The 27,914-nt window shown below is 38.8% G+C and overlaps 2 protein-coding genes across 3 annotated transcripts in view; both read left to right on the plus strand.

Annotated features, from left to right (window-relative positions):
- Window positions 1–1,045: 1,045 nt before the first annotated feature.
- Window positions 1,046–27,914, plus strand: part of ITGA1 (integrin subunit alpha 1) — a 75,675-nt gene continuing 48,806 nt past the window's right edge. Inside the window, exon 1 of one of the 2 annotated variants that reach the window (XR_003538522.1) lies at window positions 1,046–1,764. Coding sequence is in view for 1 of the 2 variants with exons in the window: in XM_027709320.1 (XP_027565121.1) it covers window positions 1,554–1,764 (211 nt within the window). In the remaining variant the exon portion in view is untranslated. The remainder of the gene's footprint in view (window positions 1,765–27,914) is intronic. The other variant, XM_027709320.1, reaches the window with a different exon arrangement.
- Window positions 7,624–10,352, plus strand: PELO (pelota mRNA surveillance and ribosome rescue factor). Its single transcript, XM_027709322.1, has 2 exons — window positions 7,624–8,483; window positions 9,587–10,352. The coding sequence occupies exons 1-2, from the start codon at window positions 7,758–7,760 to the stop codon at window positions 10,016–10,018; spliced, it is 1,158 nt and encodes a 385-aa protein (XP_027565123.1). The 5' UTR covers window positions 7,624–7,757; the 3' UTR covers window positions 10,019–10,352.

Raw genomic sequence — 27,914 nt, forward strand, 5'->3', positions numbered from 1 at the left:
AAGAGAAAATGCAGCAATCCATCTGTATGAGGTAGGTAGAATATATTGATTAAAAGTGTATAAAACCCACCCAGTTTTCTAACCCAGAGTGTGCTAGTTTTTGTGGATTACCACCCAACACCCATTAAAACTCTGTAATAAACTACAATATCAACTCTGTGTAACCGGCTATAGCACACTGGGCTACAAACCCTGTTTTGCGATAACAGTAGCGGTAATATAACTTGCTAGCAAAAATGAAATTACAGCTTTTTTCCATATTCTCAGTCTTCTTTTGGTTTGGATGCCATTTTTGTTTTCTATAATCTTAGGCATAAAACCTTTGACTGGATAAATGTGCCTAGTCTGTTTAACTGGTATCAACAGAGTTCAGATTCTCATTCAGCAAAAGTTACACATGCACTTAATTTTTTCAATTTTGAGTAGTTCCACTGAGAATCTTTGCTCTTAAAACCAGCTTTGAACTGTGCACTGTTTTCTAAAAGTTCCACAGATCTACAAGTGCACCCAAAGTGTTCTCATGAAATTAAGACAGAAGCTGGAAGATGCATTCAGCTATTATAATGATGATTAAAAGCTGTAGTTTATTAGCCTCAGAGGAACTTGCCAAAATTCCACTAACTTTCATTTAGTCACCAAATTCTTTTCTCCAAGTCAAAGAAAAGAGAGAATTTTTCTAGACATACCAAGATCTCCAAATCCTTATAGAGTATTTTGTTTTTTCTTTTTCTTGCTTGAGGGACCATAGGTTCTCTTGTTTTATCAACAACAACATGATTTTTCACGAGGTCCAGTGCGAGAACTCACACTGCTGAAGGGACGTTACTCCTCCTGAGCATCATCTGGTAAACTCAAAAAGTCTTGCAAAATTGCTCTTTTCCTGAGTGTTCAACAAATTCTGAAAATCCCTACTCACTGCCCTGAATCTGGCTGATTATTACCTTTGCGATTTATTCAGTGATTTATTAATGAAGTCATTCTGGGGGCAGGGATGCCATGCAAACGTTCGACAGACGAGGGCAAAGGCAGCTGTCTGGTATTTCCTCTAGGCAGCAAAGCACAAGAGGATGAAAAGACTCGAGAAGACCGTCCACTGCCTGAAGAGTTACTGTATCCCCAGCGCCGCCGAGAATGGGGATGGGGCGGCTGGCTTCCTCTTGCAGGGAAATGACCGGCCGTAGAGTGCGTTTTTAAGGGGTGATGTCAGAGAAATTAAACTTGAGCAGCCAAACACACTCCCTACCTCAACGACGCCTTTCTTCTGTTGACGAGAGCGAAAGAGGTGTCTGTGTAGCACACCCAGCTCACTCCTGTCCTACTGGGAGGGGGGCTGGCCGGCGGGAGACACTTATTAATTATGAACGTGAAGATGTCCCTTTAAGGTCTGCTGTGCTCTCCAAGAGCTGCATCCGGAGGCTTAGTGGGGGAGATTTGGCTTTATTTGTACATCCTAGAGCCGGGCTAGTTTTTCGGGGAGGTTTCCAAAGCTCAGAGGTCTTTGGGGGGTGGGTGGGAGGAAAGTTGTGTGCAGGCAGGAAGCTAAATTCTTCTTGATGCGAAGAAACAAACGTAAAGACCGAATAACAAACAGGAAATGCCTAACTCGGCGGCGAGGCGGACGGGCGGTGCAGAGCAGTGAACTCCACCGGCAGGGCAGCTCCGCCGGCGGCAGGACCGCTCCCGCCACTGCGACCCTCCACCCGGGCTCCCGGCCCCGGGCTAGCAGGAGCCCAGGCATGGCCGCCTCCTACTGGATGCTGACAGGTAAGCAAAGCCCCTTTTCTGCCTTTCTTTGAAGACCCACGTCCCATAAGCAGCCTTGCTGCCAGGGAAGTACTCAGTGGGTGCTGGCACCGGTGAGACGGCGTCCCCTCTCCCCGATCTCTGCCCCAAGAATGCCCTTCCCGGAGCTGCCCGCCAGCCACAGGTCGTGAGGGACTTCCTCGGTTTGCTTCTCTCTGAGAACTTTAATCCCTAAACCAATTTTAGAATCCGGGGGGTAAGGGAAGGGTGCTAAATGAGGATGAATGGCTGAGAAGATATAGTGTAATTGAATCTGGCTTGGAAAAACAAACAAACAAACAAACAAACAAACAAGTTTGTTTGGGTTTGAGTTTTTTGTTGTTGGGTTATTTTGGTTTGGGTTTTTTGTTTGTTTGTTGTTGTTTTGTTTGGTTTTGGTATGTTTTTAATTAGGGTAGATTTTCTGTTTTTCTCTGTTTGGCTCTCAGACTTCTGAGTAGTAAAAGGGGAAGTGAGGAAGCAGTTAACTCCACCCAACTCGCTTCAGAAAGATGAGTTCATCCAGACATGAACTATGTAATATTTCCTTTTAGGGGTTTATTGTTAAGGAATTAACTGCTTTTAGAAAAATGAATACAGCAAGTAGCAATCTCCCTAGCCAGTCAGTCTGTAGTAACGTTTTGGATATGAAAACAGGGGAATCCAAGAAGTGGGAAAGAGGCTAAGGCAATGCTGGGATTCATGTGCTTGCAAACTTGGACGCTGAACTCCCCAGCAGCTCTCACGCTGGCAAGTAGCACGCAGTGAACCTGAAGCAGTACAGAGGAAGAAATCAATTTCATAAGAATTGTCCACATGCAGGCAGCAGTAAGTGGGGAAAAGGCAAAACGAGTTTTCACCTCTTCCCTTTGTGCTTATTGTGCAAGAAAGAACAGACACAGGAAAATGTGAAAATCTGAATGTAGCATTTTGGTGTGCTATGTTTAGCCACTGTTCATAGCTGTCTTTATTATTATTACACAGTGATATACTCCAAAACGTGCTTTTGTTTGTGTTCCTTCACAGAAGTAGGCTTTGTAAAGTGGCAACAATTTTGTGTGCCACAATTTCCCTTCAGAGCTGCTAAGTTGCCACTGGTACTGCTGACGTATAATTCACCAGTAATGACAAAAAGGTTTACTTGTCAGATAGCAAGACATTTCAGAAGTAGGTCTCATCCAGATCTGTTAGGTGATTACTTTTTGGTGGTGGCAGGGTTTTTTTAAAAAGTTGGTGTGAAATAGAATACACTTAGAAATAAAAGGAGGCATTACAGATACCAGGAATGGGATTCAAATTGGCTCCAATAAATAAGAGACATAGTCCTACATAAGCAAGTCAAAATGTCATAAAAATGTGGAGAAGGAGTTTTATAATTACAGTGGAATTAAAAAATTAATTACATGCTACTCTTCCTTAAAAAGCAAAAAAAATAGGCCAATAATCTGGCAGGCCCTAGCAAACAAAACCAGTCTAGAATAAAGGAGGTTCGTAGAGATGTATGTACATTTGTGTATTGATACAGATTTTTATTCCTTTTTAATTCAGCTTGGTTTTGATGAGGGCTCTGAGAATCTTGAGTACAGGAAGTCTAACAGATGCAGACAGAAGTGCACAGAGAAGTTCACAGAGAAGTGACAAGCCTGATAAGGGCTGAGGAAAATGATCTGTGAGGAAAGACTAAATGAGTTAGGCTTGTTTATCTAATAGCAAGAAAACTAAGGGCAAAGTGTTGAGCATTTCAAATATATCTTTTTATCAAAGTATTATACTGAGAATATTATTCTAAATGTCAATGTTTTCTTTGTTTTGTGAGAATGCTCAATCATAACTTTCTATATTGCATATGTTAGTTTACAAAGATATTGATGAATAGTTGGTTCTCCGTGCCCAACAAAGGACAAAACAAAATCAACATAACTCACTATGCAAAAACCTTAGGGAATACTCAGAAGAACTTTCTTACTCTTCAGGTTATGAATTGCTAGGACAGGCTACCAAAAATCCCACCCCTGCATAATCTCCTTCACTGAGACTTCTGATGAAGTTGGTGGAACAGCCGTAAAGGATGGCTGATATTTACTTTACCTGGCCTGAGAGAAGTGCTTTGACTAGGGATCTGCTGAAGTTTTCTCCAGTCCTACATTTCAACAGATGAGGAAGGAAGTAGTTAGTCTAAAGAGTTCCACTACTTCTTAATGCTTCTTCACTTACAGTTTTGTGGAAAGCCAGTTCCCTCCTGGACTTCTTATTGGTGATTGTTTTGTACTCATCTTTATAACAGAAAAGATAAATAGATACAGACAGAACTGTGTGCAGAAATTGAAGTGGACTCTGTTCAGAGTCTGCAGAGTCAGGACAGACACAGGATAAAGGGAAAGCACCAAAATAGATGTTTTCCCCAGTTTCCCTTTATTTTCCTTTGGTCTTGGAACAATAACATCCAACATTTCCCAGCAGATTTCCCCCTATATCTGAGATTCTTACCCACTAGCTTTTCTTATCCAGAACTTGCGTGTGTTTGCTTGAAGTCTAGCTAAAGTGGCTGTAATATAGGGGAGAGGGGGTTCCTATGGACATGACCTATCCTTGTCTAAAATCTGTATATAACCCATCTTCATAAAATAGTTGATCAAGATTTGAAGACATAGGACAGTGTGTCTCAGATGCTTTCAAAATAATCTTAGAAAACCAGCATGGCTCCAAAATCCCTGTGAAGATATGCTATCACCAGTTTAATCTTATCTTGCACTATGCCTAAGAAGGTCTGAAAATGGATGCCAAATTGCTGCAATTATTAGTACCTATAAAATTGTTTTTAAAAAGTAATACATTGCAAACTGTTAGGTTCTATTCATAGTTTCAGTCTTCTATCAAGATGGGAACAGGCTATGCAATTTTGAACTTTAATGTTAAAATCGTTCATAGAGTTAAAAGTACCCACTTGTTTTGCTCTACCAATGTCAAATACATCTCTCTCCCTGACACTAGCAAAATTAGTATGAACTTAAAAAATTACAGTTATATGGTTCCTAAATTTTTGGAAATGTTTTTCTTCTACTGCTCATTCTTTGACATAAACAAATAGCAGTACCCAGTACTTTTTACCAGAGTAGGCAAAGCATCATCACTACTAAATATTTTCCTCTGTAAGTTTACAATGGTCTTGCTGATTGTGGATATATCACCGAAGTTTACAGTTGCCACCAAGTATTTGTGCATCACTGTTCATAACTGCATAAATATTAAAATTTGTTATCTGAGAAAGGGCCCATCTCAAAATGTCTCTACAACAGTCAATTTAATATTTTGAGCGACAACTTTATTTCAAAGTTGTTCTTTTCTTTGGGTTGGTTTTTGTTTGTTTGTTTGTGTTGCTGTGGGGTTTTTTAATGCAGCAAGTAATCTGATTTCATGAAATAAACATTTATTTTCTACTAGATGGTACTGGATGCCAACTTGCAACTTTTATCTAAACTATATCGCATCTCCAAAGATGTGAGGCTGTTTGCAAAAATCTGACTGGAACCGTAAGCAGAGAAAAGTTTGTACATATACAGCAGTAAAAGAATAAAAAGTAAAATAAATATTAATGTGGAAGGTAAATACGCACTGCAATTGTTTTTCCTTGAAAGAATAGCATGAGGTCAACACTTGTGATTTTATAATTGCAAAGAATGTAAAGAAGAAATTTTGCCATAAATTTACCATGTGGCATTTACATAGACATGTGAAAGGAACTCCTTAGGAAAAGCTGAATGCAGAGGGTCTCTGTCTGTTTTTGCATTAAAACATTAATGCAAAATTATTAGTATGAACAAGCTTAAGTTAAACAAACATTTATACACGTGCTTATGTTATATTCCCTTGGGTGGTCCACCTTCCATCTGTGAAACTATTCATGCTAATAGAGTTAAGCATGTGTACTCACAGGAAGAGACTGTGAGCTCTGATAAATAAATTCTATTATGTAATATCTGATAAAGTTGTTTTTACACCAGTATCAAACTTAGAGACAAGGAACACACATTACTGGGCCAGATCTGAGTTCGCTGTCCTGTCACAACTGACTAGTGCTAGATACTTCAGGGAAATTTATATGTACACCATAATGGGAGATATGGGATCATTTTTGCTCACAGTAGCCTTCTATCTCATTAAATCCTTGACTCCAAAGCCTTTCCAAGTCAGCAAATTCCATAATCCACAGTGGGTTGTTTTTTTATTTTTTCCAAAAAAAACAGATAATGGAAACCAGAAACTTCCTTTTAGCCATTCTAAATTTGCCACCTTCTCATCTGTAGGAGGACATCCTCATAATTTTCTGTTATCAAGTTGTTATCTGTAGTCATTCTAAACTTAACGTACCTGTTCCAGATGCCCAGACACACTTATCAGGGCACATTAGTTTGCCTACTTTCTAAACTTCTCTTTTTTTTTTATCATTCTTCATGCAAGCACTGTCTTTTCTATTCTTCATTCTTTTACTTATTCTTTCTAAATTTGCAACATTCATTCTGAAATGGAATTTTTAGTGTCATATGCTGTTTCAAAAATAAGCTACAGAACTTAGATTCACAGAATTTTAAGGGGTTGGAATAGACCTTAAAGATCATCTAGTCCCACCCCCCCCCGCCATGTCCAGGGACACCTCCTAGTAGACCAGGTTCCTCAAGGTTTTATCCAGCCTGGCCTTGAATACTGCCAGGGTTGAGGCAACCTGTTCCAGTATCTCACCACCTTCATAGTAAAAAATAGTAAAAAATTTCTTCATAATTATCTAACCCAAATTTCCCCTCTTTCATGTGTACCATTCCCCCTTGTCCAACCACTACAGTGGTCCCTCCCTGGCTTCCCTGTAGGCCCTCTTCAAATACTAGAAGGCTGCTTTGAGGTCTTCACATCAGCTTTTCTTTTCCAATATTAATGTATAATGAAACAACTTTTTTATTATTTCTGGCTTGTTAAATTTGTCTGGGCTGCAAATGAATTGTGTAGTGATTGTTCAGGTCCAGTTTCTTTGCAAGTAGCATTGAACTAACTGAACTGTGTTTTTGCAAGGTGTATTACTTATATTTGTTGACATCAAGCTTCATTTGAAAAGTGCCCATCTGCCTCTGAAGCGCCTCAAAGCTGCCTTGCTCTAAGATGCAGGAAGCCGTCAAGACTTGTGCAAATGTAACCAAAAATTTTTAAAGCTGGAGTTCAGTTTAAGAGCAGCGTCCAAGTAACAGTTCAGGTTTAGATGTTTCCTGTGCCCGGTTCTCATTTCGCTGTGTAACGGCCGCCCTAGCCCGGCACCAGCAGCTGCTGGGGGTGGCACTGAGGTCTCCGGGGCACCTCGGCACCCGCTGACCCGGCCCAGGGGATCGGCCATTGCCATGCCGCTTGTCCCTTTCTTCATCTGTACCCGCAGCTTTCCACATCTGCTTAGTTTTGCCGGTTTTAGGTTTTTTCTCCTCTTCTGAAACGTGAAGGGCCGCGTTAGGAGCAGTCTGAGCTGCCGCTGTGAAGCGCTGGAAGGGACGGAGCAGCGCCGCCGCGACCCCCTCCCGTCGTGCTCCCGGCGAGGCAGCAGCGGGAACACACCCCACCTTCCAGCCCTCGCAGCACCCTGGCTGCCTCCCAGTCCCTTTCCCCGCTCCCCTCAGGAACTTTTCCTCCGTCAGGACGGAGCCCCACCATCCACCCGCAAATTACGCGCCGTGCCGCCGCTCCTGCGCATGCACCAGGCCCGCCGTGACCAAGTAGAGGGTGGGGAAGCACGCGCGCCGCGACGGAGCCTTTGCAAGGGAGAGCGGGGTGTGCGCGCATGCGCCATGGGAGCGGGAGGCGGGCGCTGCGCGTGCGCGCTGTGCAGGGTCGGGGGAGGGTCTGGCGACTGGAGCGCGGAGGGGCTACAGGAGCCCCGGCGGGGCCGCGCCTGAGTCCGAGACAGCGAGGAGATCCCCCTCTGGGGCACGGGGACCGTCAGGATGAGGCTGGTGAGGAAGGACCTGGAGAAGGATAACGCGGGGCAGGTGACCCTGATCCCCGAGGAGCCCGAGGACATGTGGCACACGTACAACCTGCTGCAGGTTGGGGACAGCCTGCGCGCCTCCACCATCCGCAAGGTACAGACTGAGTCGGCCACGGGCAGTGTGGGCAGCAACCGCGTCCGCACCACGCTTACCCTCTGCGTGGAGGCCATTGATTTCGACTCGCAGGCTTGCCAGCTGCGCGTCAAGGGCACCAACATCCAGGAGAACGAGTACGTCAAGATGGGCGCCTACCACACCATCGAACTGGAGCCCAACCGGCAGTTCACGCTGGCCAAGAAGCAGTGGGACAGCGTGGTGCTGGAGCGCATCGAGCAGGCTTGCGACCCAGCCTGGAGCGCCGACGTGGCCGCCGTGGTCATGCAGGAGGGACTGGCCCACGTCTGCCTGGTCACCCCCAGCATGACGCTTACCCGCGCCAAGGTGGAGGTGAACATCCCCCGGAAGAGGAAAGGGAACTGCAGCCAGCACGCCCGCGCCCTGGAGAGGTTCTACGAGCAGGTGGTGCAGGCCATCCAGCGGCACATCAACTTCGAGGTGGTGAAGTGCGTGCTGATCGCAAGCCCGGGCTTCGTGCGGGAACAGTTCTGTGACTACATGTTCCAGCAGGCAGTCAAGACTGACAATAAACTTCTGCTGGAGAACAGGTCCAAGTTCCTACAGGTAAGGTGCTAAACAGTTTCCAGAGTGAGTGAAAACGGGATTGAGAGTTGTCTGTAAAAGGTAGTCACATGGGAAATAAGTCACTTACTAGACTTATTACATAAGTTACATAACTATGCATGATACAGGGATGGTTCCCCAGCCAGGATACCTTAATGTGGAGTAGAGAAAATATTAAATATATCGAACTCCCTATAAAGGCATATTTATATGAATATAAATAATGTAAAGTGTGAAGTACAAATTGGAAAATATTTTAACTGTACTGTTACTCTGTCATGCTGTATAGTGTGCACGTTTAATAACAGCTTTATAGAGATGTTTTTTAAAAAGTACCTGGATGTGGTATAGGTTAGTTAACTTTGTTGTTAGTCTTGTACTATATATTGAAGGTTATGCAGATCATGGCATTTTTTCCCGTTTCTTCATTGTCTCATTGATTGAGTGGGTGGGGGTTTTAGCATTTTACTGAAGTGGGCAAATTCAGAGCTTAAAATGAGTTTTCATAAGGGTACTTGTATAATTTTTAAGTTGGAGTAGGCCTGTAATCTATGCTTGCAGAGGGCTGGGAGCAGGGTGAGTGAAGTGTGTCCCAGTACTTAATGGTTCCAGCGTTAGAAGACCAGTGCACCAAGAAGCCTCCTTTTTCATTTGTAGTATAGAAGTAATAGTATGTGTGAGAAGTTTCAATCTACTTCACAACTTTGCAAGCATAATAGCTGTGCAACTGTGCAAGACTCAATGCCTTTGCACTATATCCCTGCAATCTTAGAAGGCCTTTTCTGGAATGCTTTAAAACAGAAAGGCTTAGATCTTAGTTTCAAGTAGCCCTCCCTTGCGGTGAGCATATTTAATCCAGTCTTTGAATAAGTGAAACAGTTTTCTTTTGTGCTTCTTGAAGTGCAGTTTAAGGGATTTGGTGAAGGTTTTGGGTTGCAGGAGAGATCCTTTAAGAAAAGAACCTTGTATGGTTTGAGGTAACTTCCTCAAATAGCTGTCAAGGTTATTGTTATGTATAGTGGAAAATATTTGTGATTGGGTAATCAAAAAAATGGTCCTTTTTCTTTGAAAACACCAAACCTCTGACTTTGTTTTCGCTCTAGGTCCACTCTTCCTCAGGACATAAATACGCTTTGAAGGAAGCACTCTGCGACCCAACCGTAACCAGCCGCCTTTCTGACACTAAGGCAGCTGGTGAGGTCAAAGCCCTAGATGACTTCTATAAAATGCTGCAGCACGAGCCTGACCGGGCTTTTTATGGCCTGAAACACGTGGAAAGGGCCAATGAAGCCATGGCCATTGATACCCTGCTGATCAGTGATGAGCTTTTTCGGCACCAGGATGTGGCTACCCGTGCCCGATATGTTAAGTTGGTAGACAGTGTGCGGGAGAACATGGGCACAGTGCGCATTTTCTCCAGCCTTCATGTGTCTGGAGAGCAGCTTGGCCAGCTGACAGGGGTGGCAGCCATCCTGCGCTTTCCTGTGGCTGAGCTCTCTGACCAGGAAGATGAGTCTAGCTCTGAAGAAGATTGATGACAGTGACTTCATTCCACAGTTTCTTTTCTATGTCATGCTGAAATGACACTGAAGGCACTCCCTTCCTAAATACTGTGTGCCGATGTTCCATGACATGTAATTATAAGTTTTCAGTAGTATACACATAAAGTATGTAGCTCTGCTGAGCACACTACATGATATCTGTTCTATACTGTGTGTTGAAGCTGACTGGTTTTTGCAAGTTACATTGCAAACCTCCAGCAGTATAAGAAACTAATTTGGCTCCCCAAAGCTGCTTAGTCTGTATATGAAGGCAGACTTGTAGCTTAGTGGAGTGTGTATGAAAAAATAATAAACTAAGAGAGAGAAATTCATGTCCGACTATTTCTGTTAAAGTGCTTGAAAAGACTATTGAAAAACAAGTGTAAACTTCTTCAGGCAAGACCTATCAAAAGTGTGCTTGATCTTCTTAGGAAGTTGCCATTCTTCCTAGAATGTGTCAAAGGAATGGGGTCAGCATCATTTCTTAGGGCTTTTTGTGGTGTTATGAGTCTAACCACTTAAATATTTCTGTGAAACACTTGAAGCGGTCTTTCAGAAATCAGACCCTTTAAGTTTTTCCCTAACGTGATAGTAGATGCAAGAGAAATGGTGACTCTCAGTCACACGCTTAAGTTACCTTTTTGAATCCTCTTACCTTGTGAGATTTTCCTAAAGGCTAACAAGGTGTCATTGACTGTATTTTGCTAAATTGGCATTATTTAGCACCCAGTTCTGAGAAAGTGCATGAAAAGGCTTGCAAAAGTGGGACCCTAGTTTCCATGAGGAATCTTTTGACAACAAACACTTTAGTTAATGTCATAATCTGGTATTTTTCTATTTAGGTACCTCTTTAAAAACACACATAAGCTGTGATACAGAAATTAAGGTTATGAAATTATAAATCAGATTTCATCCTAAAATAATGGCAACTGTAAAAGTCAAAATTACCTCTTCAGTTATTAGATCTGCTCAAAGTATTGAGAGCCACAAAGAGTTTTGTTTCTTCACTAGGCAATAAATCTTAGGCTGAGGAAGCAGAAATTGTTTTCAGATTCAGACATAACCTGTGAGGGAATTGTTTCAAACCAATGTTTGATGGTGTGGTTTCTGTGTGTAAATAAGGATTCCTTTTTTAAATGTGGTGGAAGGTGGAGAACAGGAGCTGTGGAAGACTTCCAAAATATGGAAAGTGACATAATGATGGAACTTTAAAAAATAAAACCACTGAAACTCTTAGTCTGGCTATAATAGTTTTAGGAAATCATTTTTAAGGGTAGTCCCATATGTTGATGGGTGCCAGTCCTCTACAGTTAATACTATTTATTGTTAGCTGAAAACTCAGCCTAAACTTCTTGATAGAGAAGTGCTTTTGAGTTAAAAGCCATCTTCCCTTTTCCCACCATCCACACAATCTTAAGGAATTCATGAACAGAACTTGTATTAGAGCTGTAGCCCTGTGATTCTTCTTTCTCTGAAGACAAGCAACCCCATTGAAACAATTGTTTGCAGTCAGCTTGCACACATAAATTCTATTATTTGAGCCTTACATTTTTGTCTTGAATGGTGTCGGGGGCTGCATGCTCAGATAGGTTTCCTTCAGCAGTTAAGACTGGTTAAATTAATTTCTTTTTTCTTTTAAAAATTTGTCTAAGCTGGTTATACACTTTACCAGCTAGAAAGCACCCCAATTCCTGCTGTAAAGAGCATCTGAAACAGAAGAAACTGACCTTCAATAAATATTACTTACATGCAGCAAATTATGGGCCTAAATAAACTCATATTGTCTAAACAAAGTCATTAATTTCTTTATAAGCTGGTATAAAATATAAGCTAGTATATTAGTATTTCTCTTTTTCTGAGTAGTGCCGATTTGTTGCAATTAGACACAAATGGTATTTCCATTCAAATTTGTAGTACACCACAAATTCATAGTTTATTTCTCAGCAAACTGAGAGACAAGTCAAACTGTTCTTTGGTTGTGGAATGGATTGCTGTTTTACCAGACCAAACTGGTTTCACTTATTCCATTTTAAGCCAGAAATTATGAAGAGTTTTTGCTGTACTGCGAAATTACAGTGGCAGTTTTGTGTTTAGTGCCTGTAGTGTATCATCCAGGAAAAGAAGCAGCCATTTTATTGCATATTTGTTCTAAGGTAGAACTGCAAACATCTGGTAAGAAAACGTGAAAATAGTGATTCTTTGAATTATTTACACTTAGAATTAAAATTCTGTCCTGACTTTACATTTTGAGTATTTTTATTTTTTTAGCTATTCCTGTCATGTCACTAAGTCTCTGAAAGAAATACACGTGGACTTGCCCAAAGTGTGGAAGGGTGGGATTTTTTTTTTTTCTGGTAGCCATTTTTGTAGTAAAATAAATATACAATCACTATGTATACAAATGCATCCTGTTTCAGGAAACAGCTTAAGGGCTTGGTATTGAAAGTAGGCTGTGTTTAGTAGTTGCAGATGCTTGACCTGGCCAAGTTCCAGAGTTCACATTTCAAGGAATTTTGATTAGTTGAAAAGTCCATATTGACAGACTTTCTTAATGCAGACCTTAGCACATGTGCATAGATGACACTTTCACAGAAGATGGATGCTATCTGCAGATTAAAGGAGGAAGCGCTAGAGCCATGGGAAAATATTTTTTGTGTCCATTGTTTGAAACTAAAGGTGCATGAACTGAAAACAATATTTAATGATTTTGAAGTGTCTCAGTTTAGTTTCTGATTACATTCTGACATCATTCTGTGAATTAGTAGTATGCTTTAGCTTCCAGTTTTTCACTTTTCAAAGTAAATGAATACACATTGTAGGATTTCTTAAAGTTTGTTACATTTGGTAGGAAGAAAGCTTTAAAAAGTGAAATCAAATTGATCCTGAACCCTGCTGTGCTCTACAGTGATGCCAATAAATTTATTTTAGGCCATAATGCCTCTCTTGCAAACTCATACTTTGGAGCAGGCCCCAGTTTGTTTTATCATCTCTGGGATTTGAATCCGTTTATCATTATATAATTTTTTGTGGTTGTTTCCCAACTAAAGTTTGGTGCAAAATGTGAGGTCACCACTAGCTACAGACCAAAATAATCCTATTAGTTAAAAAGCAAAATAAAAGATGAATCTTTCAGTAAAACTTCAAGGCATTCAACAGGATTTGATCTAGGGAATTCCTCATCTCCCTTGTCTTGTCTTCACCCTTGTGTAAGTAAAATGCTAGTAATAAATTATCTTTGGACCACTCCCTGACCACCACTGTAACGAGAGCCCATAGCTCTTCAGCTTAATTTGTGATTGGACTAGGCTTGATGGTTTTAAAGCCATGTGAATAAATGTCTGAGGTAATTTTCATTAGCCACTGTTCTCTCATAGCTTAAGTATTAATTTAAAATTAATTAATTAATTAATTTTAAAATTAACCTACCATTTGAAAATCTCGGTTTAACTTCTGGGCTGCTGATCTTGGTTTGCCTATTTCTGTGGAGGTATATTATACCTCACTTCTCATTTGACTGATTTATGTCTTGAGCCTCTCCAGTTTCTTTCTCTAAGCTGTATTATCCATCCAGAAAAGTGTGCCTCTATGCATGTGATCTCTTGTAGATCACCCATTCCATTCAATTTTTTTTGAGATTTTCATAGCTTTATTTTTAAAGAAAACAAGCCTGTTTCATACAGGAGTACTTACCTAGTTTTGCAGGAAAGAAAAAAACCCCCACATATTCTCAGAATGTTTATGCTAGTTTTTTATCTGAAGGCACACTTCTACAGCGGGTGGTCTATTGCTTCTGCAAAAGATCTGAGAAAGCAATTTTTAAAATGTGGAACAGCAATTAGAAAGTCTGCAATTAGGAATCCTTCTTTATAACGTAAAATTAGAATTCCTGCAAGACACATAATAACGAAAAAAGGAAGGAATGACTTCAAAAAACTACTTATCTATGTACTTTTTAGATACAGCAAAACTTCAGACTTGATTTTTTTTCCTTGCTCTCTGATATACCAGTTGCTTTTATCAGTTCCCCACCCTCCCTTTTTTTAAAAAAAGATAAATTGTTTCTTTAGAATTAAGTTCTTAAAAGAGCTAGGTGCATCTGAGGTGGTTTAGGTGGATAAAAAAGTTTCTTCAAGCTCTGCTAATGCAGGTAATGATACAGATCTGGCAATCATTCCCTTCTCAGATCTTGTTCATTATACACCTGTAACTTGTTACAGGGTGAATGATAAAAGTTTTGATTCTTTGAGAACTTAGGATTTCTCAGTTCTGATTTGATTTAGCAGATAGTAGGCAGAGAACGGTTGACAGGGCTTTATTAGATTATTTTTCAGTACCTCTGTTTCTTCTGTAAGAGCCACAACTTGCTTTTAGAGACTGTTTTAATCAGATTTTGTATGGAAAAATAGTATTTTGAAAACTCATTGTTCTGCTAATTTAGGGTTAAGAAAATGCTTAACTAGTTTGGTCTTGTGATTATTACTGTGATTCTTAAATCAGGCTCTGACGTGGGTTGAGCCTGAGCTTTTTCAGCAGTAGAAAAAGTAAACATAGGTTGGGGAGCTTCTTGTGTGACAATTGTCCAAAGACTTTTTTATGCTTGACTCAAGTAGGGCACTGACTTGAATTTGAGGATAACTGTTTGCATGATAGAGAATATAAAGGAAAGAAACTTCTTCAGTTTAACAACCAAACTGCATGTCCTCTGTGAACTTCTGAACTTGACTGTTTTAGAAATCCAGTATAGCTTTTCTGTGAAAAAATTGTCTCCTAAGGTGCCTTAGCCTAAAATAAAGCATGAGGAAAAGGTCTCTGAAATCATACTTGTTTACTCTGTTGTCTGAAAATAATTCTTCCTTTTGTCCCACTTAAGGGCTGTACAAGAAACAGAGTGGGAACTGGTATAAGAGCAGCCCTTTCTTCCAAGTCAGTGTCTTCTGGGAAATGCAACATGAAGCAGCAACTTTCAAGCCCTGCCAGCTCTTGTCAGCTTTTGCTGTATAAGTCTCTAATTTATTGCCATCTTTTCACAGCTAATGTAATTGCTGTCATGCTGCTCTAATAATTACTTAAAAGTCAAATTAGAACTGATAATGAATCCTCTGGTGAAATAGCTGTTCCATACCAGCCCTCCTTTTTAGGAATGTACATAGCAGACTTGATGGGAAGTGTTTTCTCTGGTCCAAAATGGAATTTCTAGTCAAAGCCAAGCCTGGAATAGCGAAAAAAGAGCCTAAGGGCTCTAAGGAGTCACATAGAACAGAAGATAACACAGCTTAAGACCATTTTCTGTTCCATAGTTAACACTAGGCTAAAGGTGCTTCCTTTTCTGTCATTGTGTAAGTACAACTCCACACTGTCTAAGCAAAAAAATATATTTTGTCTGAGATAGCTAAGTCACAATTGGCTCAGGTATGACACCTCTTGGGATGAGGGAGGCAATTTTCAGACTTTTGATCTGAACTTGACAGGAAAATATTTGAAAGCTGGGCCTCTTCCTATCTAATACACTTCCGGTGTAGTCTTCAAGTTTCTTTAAAAAAAGCCCTGAGTAGAGTTCTGTGTTTCAAAAAGATTTTGGACCAGATGGCTAACAGCAAATCTGCTTTTGAAGACAGGCATATTATTTCCCATGCAGCCTTTTTCTTTGCTCAGAACAAATAACTTCAGCAGACTTTTTACTGAAAGGGCTTGTATGCAAAGGGGGGGGGGGTAAGAAAAAAGCTAACTTGACTCTTAGCTTGTAGTTGCTTTGGTAACTGAAGGAATGTCTTGGGATACAGAGTTGACAACTATCTTCAGGACTCAAAGATTTGTTTACAGTAGGAGGAATGTGGTAACAAGTGATAAATTCAGGATGTCTGACAGTTGTTCAGTGCTCATGGACATTACTTTCAATGGTTTCTGATGCTCTGAAAGCTACAGTTTTGCTCAAGAAAATTGCCTTTTCTTTGACCTGCAGTGTTCAGCCTTCAAGTGGCTTCAAGTGTTTTAGATAGTTTAGTTTAGGTGTGAGAGAAGTTAATTAATTTGTTTATCTTGCCCAAATAGTTGTCATAGCACCATTTCCATTCCATTTGCTAAAGAAAACTGATATATCCTGTATCATTTTTTCCTCTCCTGTGTGGAAATTGTTGTTCTGAAATAGGGTGTCTAAGAGAAACTGAAGTGGACTCTGGACAAACAGTGCTGGGTGAACATCAGCTTTCTGTCAGGACAGTGAAGTCTCCCGGGGCAGTGGTTGCCCTTGCTGCAAGGCTGTGTGTAAGAGCTACCGGGACAGCAGTGATGAGAGCCAGAAAAAGAGCAGCTGTCTCATGAGGGAACTTTTCCAAGTTCCAGAGCTGTGAGGGAAGATGAAAAGCTATGGTTTAATGGAAAACATGAGGTGCTGATTTGGGTGACTCCTTCCCTAAGGAGAGATGCAGTGAATGTCTGAAATATCTGTACTCAGTTCTAACAGCTCATGCTTAGTTGAGGGTAAGATGCCAGCTGATGTGATTAAGCTCTTTGTGTGTGTCTGAGGGAGAGGAACCTTGAGCCTGAGGCCAAGACTTGAAATTGAGATACTGAGAGCTTGGTAATCCTGTCACTATGGAGTAACTAATTTCTGACAAGCCTGCTACACAAGTGTCACATGTGGAGTCATTGCTGTATCTGAGGCTTGTGAAGGACTGGTTTTGTTTTCCTTTCATACCTGTCTGAAAGCCACCTTCTTTTTCAAAATAATTGCTTTGTGAAACAAATATCTCACTGTGTCATGTTGGCAATATGTGTGATAACCCAAGTAAAAATTCCTAGTCAGACATTAAAAAAAAAAAACAACAACAAAACCAACAGAAGCTGATTGAAATAAACTTTTCAGAGGTTTTGGGAGGTGCCTAGTGAGAAAAAAAGAGACAGACAGATAAAACAATATGTAACCACCAACAGTTTGTTGGTGGTTTTTAACAGTTTTTCAAGTCATTTCAACTAAAGGATTGTTTTTAAAGATAAGCAGACTGGTGAGTCAAATCACTCAAATGACAAGTTTTTAAACCTTTACTTTAGAACGCCTTAGAAATCAGTTATTAAAACTCTTATTAATACACAGTCAAACATTGTGATCCTGGTAAACAACTGAGTTATGATTGCATAAGTTGTTGCAAGCTGATTGCATATGTTTTATTCAAGTGTAGATGTGCATGGTTCTGTGTATTTTTCTTATGAGACAAAGTGTTTTGTTATGAGAACAAAGTTAAGTATTCAGAAAGAACAAAATTAATATTGGCAATTAATGCTGAAAACTGTGAGTCTAACTTTTACTAATTCCAAAGACAATTTCTAATTGTCTTTTTTTTTGGAGGGGAGGCAGTGTGGAAATTATCACTGAAAAATGCTGAAGGCTTTAGGCCTTAGTATTTTGAAAATGAGGTTTTCACTTCTAGAACATTTTTTAAAGTACTTTGTTCTTCCCTAGTTTAAGCACTTTTATTTTGACATAAGAACTGGCAAGAAATAATGTATGTTAGAGAGCAGAAAGTTCCTACTACTGGAAAAATGAGAAATTGGAACAACCTTGCAGTCAGAAAAAATCTGAGCAAAAGGTCACTTTTATATGGAATTTTTTTACCCTGAAAAATATTATGTAGTTGCCAGTAACAGATAGGAATCAATTCAGCAGTCCTGTACCCCATGCTTGGAACAGAAGCAGAGCATTTGCTGTTTTTATTCTAGTAGAGCATTGTGTTGCCCTGTTTGTATCTGTCCAATTCATAACACATTTGTTCACACCACATCTCAACAAACACACCAGATTACACCACAAAACTGAGCTGCTGTCAGACAGGGATTAGCTAATGATGCATCTGAGCTAATGATACAAAAATGCGTAGATTAGGTACCTGATAAAGGTTTAATGAGTACTTTCCTTTCAATCTCTACACTTAGATGTCCTCCAGGAGCTTTAAAGGTTATTAAAAAATAATTTTTGAGTGTTTTATTTGTAAACATGAGGTGTCAGACTCAAATCATTGATTGTTAAATGTGTTTTCTTTAGAAAGAATATTTTCTCTAATGATTCTGAAGTCAGTTGCTGTGAGTTGCTCCTCTGTGTCTGTCAGCACAACTTGGAAGAGTTTGTTTCATACAAAGGCAACTGTGGTACCTAAAGAGCTATAGACCAAAGAATAAAAAGAGCTCAGCATTAGTACTGCTGTGCTGCCTCAGAGCTGGGCAGGAAGGAAAAGCTGGAAGTGATCTGCCGGTCTCTGCTGCTGAAGCTGAAGATGCGGTACTGCTTGTATTACCTGATGTTAAATCTGTGATAAGGTAGCACGTATTCGCAAGAGGGGTGTTGTAGGACATAAGGTGATGGCATGAGGTTCATTTGTGCCTTTTTAGAAGGTCCTTTTCTTTACACTCGCAGGTGCTGTTGACTTCAGAAGACTGAGTAACTTTTAAGGCCAAAACTTCAAAGTGGTATCTACACAAGAAAATAAAATTTCATCACTCTTCCATGGTACTTCTGTGTAGGTGATGCATATGTTTGAAAGAAAGAGTAATGGATTCTTTATGGAAGTCCAGATAGCATGAGGATACTTTCAGAACAGGCCTGGTCTGGACAGATATCTTTAAAATCATGGGTGTACTTCAGTGCTATGGGTGGGAAATGTAAGTTATTAGTGCCAGTAATTCATGTAGAAAACTCTATCTTAAACTTTACCTAAAAACCAGGATGTTTTCCTACCTCTAGGATACAGCTTTAATTTTTTGGGGTGGAAACAAACCCTCCTTTTATAATCTCTTCATGGCTAGTTCCAAATTTCCCTGAATTGTTTATTGACTGATAAAACATTTGCAGTAAAAAGACCTAGGGTTAATTTTGCAGTGCTTTCAACTGGTTTGCCAGTAAAATCCCTGCAGCAATGGTACAACAAAAGAGATGTTCATGTTCTTACTGGTACTTGAGTGCCACAGTCTTTAAGTAAATATAGTTGATGATGCATATTATGCTGAAGTTTTCAGTATGTTATTAATCAGTATTGGTAATTCATGGTGGTATGCTAGCTTTTGGAGAATTTATTAACTTTTTAATTAAAAAAGGTGTCTTGACTATAAAAATATATCACCTAAAAGAAAAATATTAAATATCTGTAAACTTTTACTGCAATTTTTAAAATTACTTTATTTCCTACCTTCAGTGTGAAATGACAATGATCTTGATCATATTCTCCTCCAAACATGTCACACATGATTCTTTCAGGGAATAAGTTTCTAGTGTAGAGTGGAGGTGCGTCTTTTATGCTTATTTCAGCTGAGTGATACGAGTGGGAAGCTGGCATTTTGGTTTAGTCTTTTTTTCTGATGAACTCATGTGAACACTGTATGCCATTTCCTGACTTACTGTTCCATGAACCTGTTTACAGAAAGTGTGGTTTTATCTGTTGCCTGTAAATTATGCTCACCTCACAGGTAGACTGGAGATTAGCTACTATCAAATAAAATGTCAAGCTTGTGAAAGTCCTTGTGATTGTCTGAGATCATAAGAGAGGTAAAGCTGCTTAAGTAAATAAAAATATATGAATTGCTTAGTGCAATGCCAGTTGTTCTTTTGTCCAAATGAACAAACTTTTTTATTGCTGATCTTCAGTTTTTCTTAGGGTGCAGTCTTTCATGATATGTGTGTGTGGTGGTGGTTTTTGTAGCTGTTACTTAACTTTTATGGTGAAGTTCATGGAAGATTGGATTTAATGACCACTGTGGCAGTTTGCAGTCTCACATTCTCACCTGCTTGGATTTCTTAGTTACGAGTGTAAACTTTATGTTATCACAGAACCATGTTCTTTTAATTGTCCAGTACAATAAAAGATTTCTTATGACAGTTAACAATTCATAGGTAGAGACAAGTAAGGAAACAGACTGGTTGACGATTATCTTCTCTTTCAGCAGTGAGCAGTCATAAATTTCAAATCAGGAGAGCTTTGTATGTCTTAATAGAGAGTCACTACCGTTATTACCCATGGCACATGCTTGAAACAGGCTCAGGATTTTGCTGTGAGCAGATCAGACCTGATCTGTGCAAACAGGCAGTGCCTGCTGCACCATGCTCTTGCAGGACAGCACTGGCTTTCCATTCAGGCATGTCAATACTGTGCAGTTGGGGATGAATAGGCGCTTCCATCTGACCTTGTGTGAGAGCCCTAGCATCTGGGGACCAGTCATGGTGGAATTCCAGCATTTCAACAAAAATGTGACTTCCTTTACGTTACTGCCTGTAGCAATCTTGTATCAACTATATTCTCACTATAGTAATTTTTCTGGTTACCAATAAGACAAAAAGTTTGAAAAAAAGAAAATCTTGAACAATATTATTGGCAATAAAGTTGATTCATTGCAAACAATTAACATATGCAATAGGAAAAAGGTATTATTTGGATGATGATTCATTTTTTCAGTCAAAACTCTGTGTCAAGCATTTTTAAACTTTTCAAAATTTGGCTTTCAAAATTTATCCCTTACTCTCTGGTTTAGCTCTCAGAAAGCTGCAGGTATAATTATTTAATTTTAAAAAATGTTTTAAACTTTAGTAGGATACTTACATTATGAAAAGTGTTTTCCATGTTAGACTGATGTAGTATTTTCCGGCGCATTTTAAATGGAGTTCAGCTTTGTGAGTATTCTTTTGATATATGTTTTTTTGGAACCTGTTAGCTTTATAGAACAAGTTCATCTGAAAAGTAATCTAAGCCTCAGTGCTAAGAACCAGTTTAAATTTTAAGAGTTTTCAAGTTTTTGCTGGAGTATGAGAATATGTATTGGAAACAGGGAAACAGAATTCTATTTTATGTCACCATGACATAAGAAGCTACAGAAACATACTGTTTCCCTCTTGCTCTACTAGAAGATGGCTCAGATAAAAAAAATGAATATTATGTTATGTTACAATTAAAAATTATCATAGATGCTTCTTATCAGAAATAATAGCTAAGGTGTCTCTATACAACTTGACTGTACTTTGCAGGTTGATTTTTTCTTTTAATATACACATCTGAGATTTTATTCTGAAGTGTGTTTATCCCCCACTTAGGTCTGTCATTTTTGCTTGGCCAAGCTTTCTGCTGACTTTTGGGTTTTTTCGCCCCAAAATCACTGCACAATAGAGTTGTACAAGACCAAAGGAAAATATAGATATTTGTAAGATTCCATCTTTTCCTTTCCATTGCACTCAAAAAAAAAATAATCGTGTCACAGCTGAATTCATATTGATGCATTTTATAAACTATGGTTTTGCTGTAATATGTAGAAACTGACTTGGATTTAAGTTCTGTTGTGCTCTACCTAGCTGGGTGTGAGAGGGTCATATCAGGATATTTGATTCAGTTGAGAGCAAGCCAATGATTATGCTCAGCATAAGGTGATGAAAGACAAGTTTTTTAGTCATTGTGAAGTAAAGAAATGGAAAAACTTGCTGCTTTTCAGAAAGTCTTTATTGCCATCAAAGCATTTGTACTTTGATAGTAACTTAAGACTTTGCGAAAAATTAACCAACAACCCCTGGAAACAACGTGTGGGGGGAAGGGGGAATGAAGAATAAAGATACCAAGTCCAGTAAACAAAAAAAATAATTGCTCTTCATCCATGTTGCAAATGGAGTGATGCTCTTCACTCTTATGAGTGAAGCATCATATATTTTATTGATATAAAACAGTGAATTGCCAAAATTCATTGGTGAATGTGATGGTGATTTCACAAGATTTAATGTCAAAGTACACTTGACTATTTACATCATAGAGGGAGGGACAGATTAAATTGTCAGGGAGAGTGTCCTCTTGGGTCATCAGGTTCAGAAAGGACCCCCTTGCTTTCTAAACTCTTCTCAAAAAGAAATCTAGGTGCGGCCAGATCTAATTCTAGTCCCAGACTTAGTCAGTGTTTATGTCTAAAGGATTATATGTGCACAATCAGTCCTTTGTATGACTTAGCTAAGATGTCAAAGTTCAGCATGCTGTTGTTCACTTACTGAGAATATACTGTGGCAAGGAATCTCTCAATCTCAAGGAGTAACCTTGAGAGGTGTCCCTTCTCAGGGAGAGAAGGGAGCACACTTGCTGTCCTGGTAGGGAGACAATAACGCAAGTTTTCAGTTAGGCATTTTTTGCATCAGTTCTCAGATTATCACGTTATGTGATGTTTGAAATGGAATATTAGAAAGGAATTTCTGTCCTGGGGCATTTATGGGTAGTTGGTTTTAAGTTTGATGGGGTAGGCTGGTGACATGTAGACTTATTAGATAGAATGATTTGTTTTGAGGTTTATTTGGTGCTATGGTTCACATTCTGTTAAAGTCTGTTTACATTTTTTATATGTAAATAACGGCACAGTGGCAATAGATCTACCCTCAGAAGTGCATTAATTTGTCTGCAGTGCTTGGCAGTTTTCTCTGATTTTTGACAATTTTTTTTTTCAAAGGCAGCTTGCAAGTTTGCAAGGAAAAAAGCAAGTACAAAGTATGGATTCAAGAGAAACTTAAAAATGTGTAGACAATGTCTTTTGAATTCACATTTGAACACTGACAAGTAGTAATTTCTTCCAACTCAAAGGAATCATCCGTGTCATGAGTATTCAGGACTTTCTTTTTCCTTAGTCCCAATATTAATATGCTAAAATTATGAGAGATGTAGGCCACGTTATATAGTGACAAGTCACCAGTCTCCATCTTCTCAAAAAAACCCTCCTTTGAATGGCAAATGATACTTATCTTGAACACTATTACACTTACATCTCTGCCTCAAAATTTCTGGCAGAGTTCTACAAGCTTTCATGTGTTTTTATCATGAGTTTCAACTCTGATAGTGTAAGATACATCTCTGATTCAAAGAAACATTTAAGATAACCAATTGTTAACTGTAATAAACTGGCACTATGTAAGGATGGTCATATAATTTTTTTTTTAAGCAAATAGTGGTGGGTTGACCTTCTTAACCATTTGTGCTATCTATTACACAAGCCAGCAGTATCTTTGGATTGAATCATAGGCATAAAGTTAGAGGAACTGTTGTTTGAAGTGACGTGATTTATGTGATTAAATAAGCTAGAAAAGGTATGGGAGCTACTAGCTTAAGAATGAAAAAAAGATTGTGTTTGCTTCCTCCCATTATTCAAGTGTTGCAGAATTCAATTTCATAGGAAGTATGAAAAGAATACTTAGAAATATTTATGAATTATTTCACATGAAAAGAATTATAACACTTTTGATACTCAATTAGCATCATACTTCTTTAAAAAACAACAGTAAGATTCCTACTGGATCTACCTGGCTTTTTTTTTTTTAGGCTAAGAGCAACAAAATTAATTTTGTATGTAATACATAGAATATGCTAGGTAGTGTGGGAAAAACAGTCTAGCTAACAGGTCAAATGAAAAATCACTATGGAAGAAGTGGCTTTGGGGCTTGCTAATGTGTGTTTCCCACAGCACTAAGTGTATCTGGCATCCATGCTTTCTGCATGAAATATGACTTAATTATAGGTGAATATGAATAGTTTCTATCTCAAAAAAAAAAAAAAAGGAAAAAGAAAGGGTCCCCTGGGCTTACAGATAAAGCTACGTGGTAGGGAATGGAAGTTATAGTGGAGTGTTTGTGAGGAAATGATCTTGGATAGCAAAGGGGAATGGGCATAGAGGGGAACACAAACATTATAGGTCCTTGAATGGAGTTAAGTATTGATGGAAGAACTACATCCAAAAGATGGACTGGAAATCATTGAAGACAAGATGAAACATTTTCTAGGAGTTGTTTTGCTTCCATCAAGCTGCTAAATTTGCTAAGCCTTCGTACGTCTGCACAGATCTAGTAGCAGCCTTTGAAAAGTTTTCTGTATGTGACCAGATATTTCTAAGGCTTTTTTCTTCCTTCTGTGAGAAATGGCATAATGCTAAAAATTGTGCTGACAAGAGGACTACTTTCCAAATTTTGAACAAAATAGTTTTATTCTGATGACTGGTAACTGAATGGATCACATATTCTTGGTCTCTGCCAATATATTTCCAAAAATTTTGCCTGTTGCATTGTGTTTTTAATTTCAGACCACATTACAAAGCATTCATTCAGTATATTTTCGGACTTCACACTGCTTTATAAATCTATTTTCCAGCACAAAATATTTAGTACAAAATCAGCAAAGGGAGCTTTATTTAATGGGTTGTACAAGGCATTTAATAGGTTTTGAAAAACATGTGGCTACTGAATCTGGAATTACTTTCAAATATATATTTCTTGGTCTTTCAGGGCACTTATCTACTTTTAATAAGCAGTGTTTTTTTAGTTATTCAGTCCCTTTCCAGAAACTCAGTCTTTTCCTTTTCAGAGGTTAAAGATTAAAGAAAAAATGCTGGAGGCAAAATTATACAAAGGTTCTTTTGTAGCCCAGAAAAATAAAAGGCTTGAGTTAAGCACTAATGAAAAAGTTTCAGAATATGTTTTGTTTTTTTTAATATACAGCTTTATTTGAAATATGTTGATATTTAGCCAACCAGAAATGAATGCAGCAGGAACTCTTGGCACAGCCTCCTTGGCCTTCTGCAGTAAAGGCCAGAGCACTGTGGCCCCCAAAGTCATAGACAGCCATTGTACCACTCTTTCTTCTACTTGGGATGTCAGTGGCTAAATCTCTTTTCATAAGGCAAGGCTGTGTAATTCTGCAGTGACATTATCACTCATAGATTTGCTGGTCCAGCAAAAAATCCACATTTGAGCCATGATTTCACAAATAACATTTTTATAGGTATGTTTTTACAAGCAGAATATGTTTAATCTTCCTTGCTACCAGCCAGATGCAGTCCAGCCCTGACCCAAGTTCATGCTTTTGTGTTCATGCAGCCAAAAGATCCAGCTTTCAGGAGGTTTTATTTCCTGAGGCCCAGTGCTGTGCTTACTGAAGGACACAGATTGTTCTCTGCTGGTGGCTTGATTCCAGCAAGCTGAGAGCTACAGCAAGGGCTTTCAAGTGCCAACACACAGTGGTATGAGTTTCCTCAGGTGAAAGAGTTTTCTAATTGCAGAGCATAATACTATTGGCCACTGTCTTGAAAATAAGATTTTGTATGAGGCCACACCAATGCTCCCAGTCCTGCTCCCCTCACTGAGTCACTTTCACCAGCATCTTGATTGCATTCTTTTACACTGCTTGTTTCTTATGTTTTCTACGATTATGAGAGACAGGTGGTCTTTGCAACATCAGCATAAAATACTTTTAAAGGCAGTCAGTTATTGCTTTATAAACTAGGACATCTTTTCTAATACAACTTAGCTTTCAGATTTTGATCAGATGCACAGTTCCCTGTTTCTGTATTGCACACATGTGTTGTTAGCAGGTCTTTAAAACATCTTTATAGCAACATTGGTTGTAATATGTGCTGTACCAACATTAAAGCAAAAATTTTTAAATTTATTTTGCAAGAGTTTCAAATATATGAGAATTCCATAAAGCATTTTAATCTTATCTTTAATCTTCAGTTTAAATTTCTCTATCCTCTTTTATATCCCCGGATGAAAGCAGTCTGAATTTTAAATTTTTTGCTAATTTCCCAGTATTTTCCAGTTGTACATACTTTCGCAAGACATTTCTACTTGTTTTGGTGTCCTCCTTGATTGCACTTAGACCTGCTTTGTTTCGGTCTCTTCTTGCAAAATGCAGATGAATTGATAAAGACAACTGAAATGCTATAGCAGTAAGTGTGAAATGAAACAAAAATAACTTTTTGACCACAGGCTGGGCAGGGAGAAGTAGTGCACAGCCAATGAGTTAGCCCTGTTAAATTCTAAGTGTAAATTTGTCCTTTCCTGTTTTTGAAAGAAAGCATTTTTATTTGTCAGGATAATCTCTGTTTATAGAGGATGCAATAGTTATTTGCTACATGCCATACACAGATAAAACATTCTAATTCAATTACCCTTTTGTTTAAGTGGATCTTTGTGATGTCATTTATTGTGGATGATTTATGGTGATGTATTTTTCATAAGTAAAGAGCCAGGTGTTAGGCTTTGTTCTACAGTTTGGGTTATGTTTATATTCATCTGTTTTAGGAAAATAAGGGTGCTGATTCTGCAGTTCTGTGTTTATAAGGTTAGAGTGGCCAGCCAATATGCTTGTGGACAAGTCCCAGAGAAATCTAGTTTTGTATGGTTTAGAGGCAGAATAACCATCCAGACAGTGTGAACATTTAGCTAAAAGAACTCGTTAAGTAAAACAGAAAAAAATTTATTAGTAGCTACTGGACAAGTACAAGCTACTACTCTAGGTTTGTAATAGAAATAATATTTGTGTTGTTGTCTTGGTGACTGTTAACCTTTCATGTATAGGTGCAAGCTGTGCTAAGCATAGAATGGTACAGCTCATGTTGTCCTCAGTTTAAATCAGCAGTGAGAGGGACATTGTCCCAGGTTTTCTGCAGTGCCTTCTTTCTTGTACGACATGAAATTAAAACTGTAATTTCAGTTTTAACCTTTGATAAACATTTATATTCTGCACTTCTGATCTGTATTAGTCATTTCTAATGTGCTCACAGTCATTCTGTTAACATAACATGAAATAGTTCAAAATCTAATTTAATTCACCTACATTAATTGTGAGTAAGTAAAATACCACGTACCTTATGAAAAATTGTTTTTTTTATCCTTAATACCCGTGACTCTGGGAAGAATCCTCTGCAACTTCCCTGTAGCTCTTCTTTTTCCACTCCTTCTGCCAATAGTCTTTTTAATTCATATGCACAAATTAGTTAGAAACAGTAGAGAGTGCATGTCATCTTTGACAGAAACTGGAAGTTTGAAAGAGTTCAAGCTAGATGTTGTTATTAATATAATTTTCACAGCCACAAACTTGATATTTTGAAATGTTCTGAATAAGCAGCTCATGTGTATAATGTTCTCAGCGCTAAAAAATGAAATAAAATAGTTAGCAGTGTAACGTAGGTCGCCATGAACTCCACTTTTCCATTTATCATCTGCAGATTTGAATGTCTCTTTGAGGCATTTGTAAGATTTCCTTTTACAGGTTCTATGGAAAATGTAGTAACCTACCTTTAAAATCTACTAATTATTCATAAATTATGCTTACACTGCTTATCGTGACCCTTACTTTTATGCAAAAATATTATGCTCATGATGTTTCATAGCACATGGAGGCCACAGAAGGCCATGGAGTATATTTACATGTTAAAATATGCCACACAGTTTGTGTATGAAGTCAAACTTCAAAGCTTCTAACTTCTGGCTAAGATAGAAGGGGAAGATGAGAGAGCAAAAGGACAGCCATGCTGGATCAAATGAAGATCATATTTTGTCCAATATTATGCTTGCAGGAGTACATGTAAGCCAATAGCCAGAGACGAAAAGGAACTAAGCAAGCGTATATAGTATTCCTTTCCCAGTTTCCAAGTATTTCCAGTAACAGGGATTTCCTGAAACAGATGTGCATTCTGTATGGTTTGTAACCTGCAGTGGTTTTATATTCCATTAATTTATTCAGTTCCCCATTGAACACATTGCATTTAGCATCCAAAGCATTCTTTGTTGACAAGGTCCGTGGGTCTGTTCTGCTGTGTGGAGTCACCACCTCCTTTTTATTTCTGACCATCTAGCTACTTTTGGTTTCTCTATCTTTATTTTTTTAGAAGAAAGCACTGTTATTGTTGGTTCCAATTTGATCTCACCCAGAAGCATGAGGATTTGGGTGGTTAGTAGCAGATAGCTGGCATTTTTTATTCCTCTTTTGGTTTGGTTCTTTCAGCATTTCATATTTGCAACTGTCTGTTATAGCTATGAGAATTAGAAGCATATGCATTAAAATTATGAGATTTGAGAATGTCACATAACCAATTCAGCAAATTTCATTGCCATTTACTATAATGA

The sequence above is a fragment of the Neopelma chrysocephalum genome, unplaced genomic scaffold (genome assembly GCF_003984885.1).
Source record: "Neopelma chrysocephalum unplaced genomic scaffold, ASM398488v2 Primary Assembly neopelma1_96770, whole genome shotgun sequence".
Classification (NCBI taxonomy): Eukaryota; Metazoa; Chordata; class Aves; order Passeriformes; family Pipridae; genus Neopelma; species Neopelma chrysocephalum.

What these genes read in the sequence shown, in the direction of transcription:
- PELO (XM_027709322.1), top strand. Translation starts at nt 7,758, where the DNA reads ATGAGGCTGGTGAGGAAGGACCTGGAGAAGGATAACGCGGGGCAGGTG. An exon ending in ACAGGTCCAAGTTCCTACAG is followed by an intron (nt 8,484 to 9,586) that starts GTAAGGTGCTAA and finishes TTTTCGCTCTAG; the next exon opens with GTCCACTCTTCCTCAGGACA.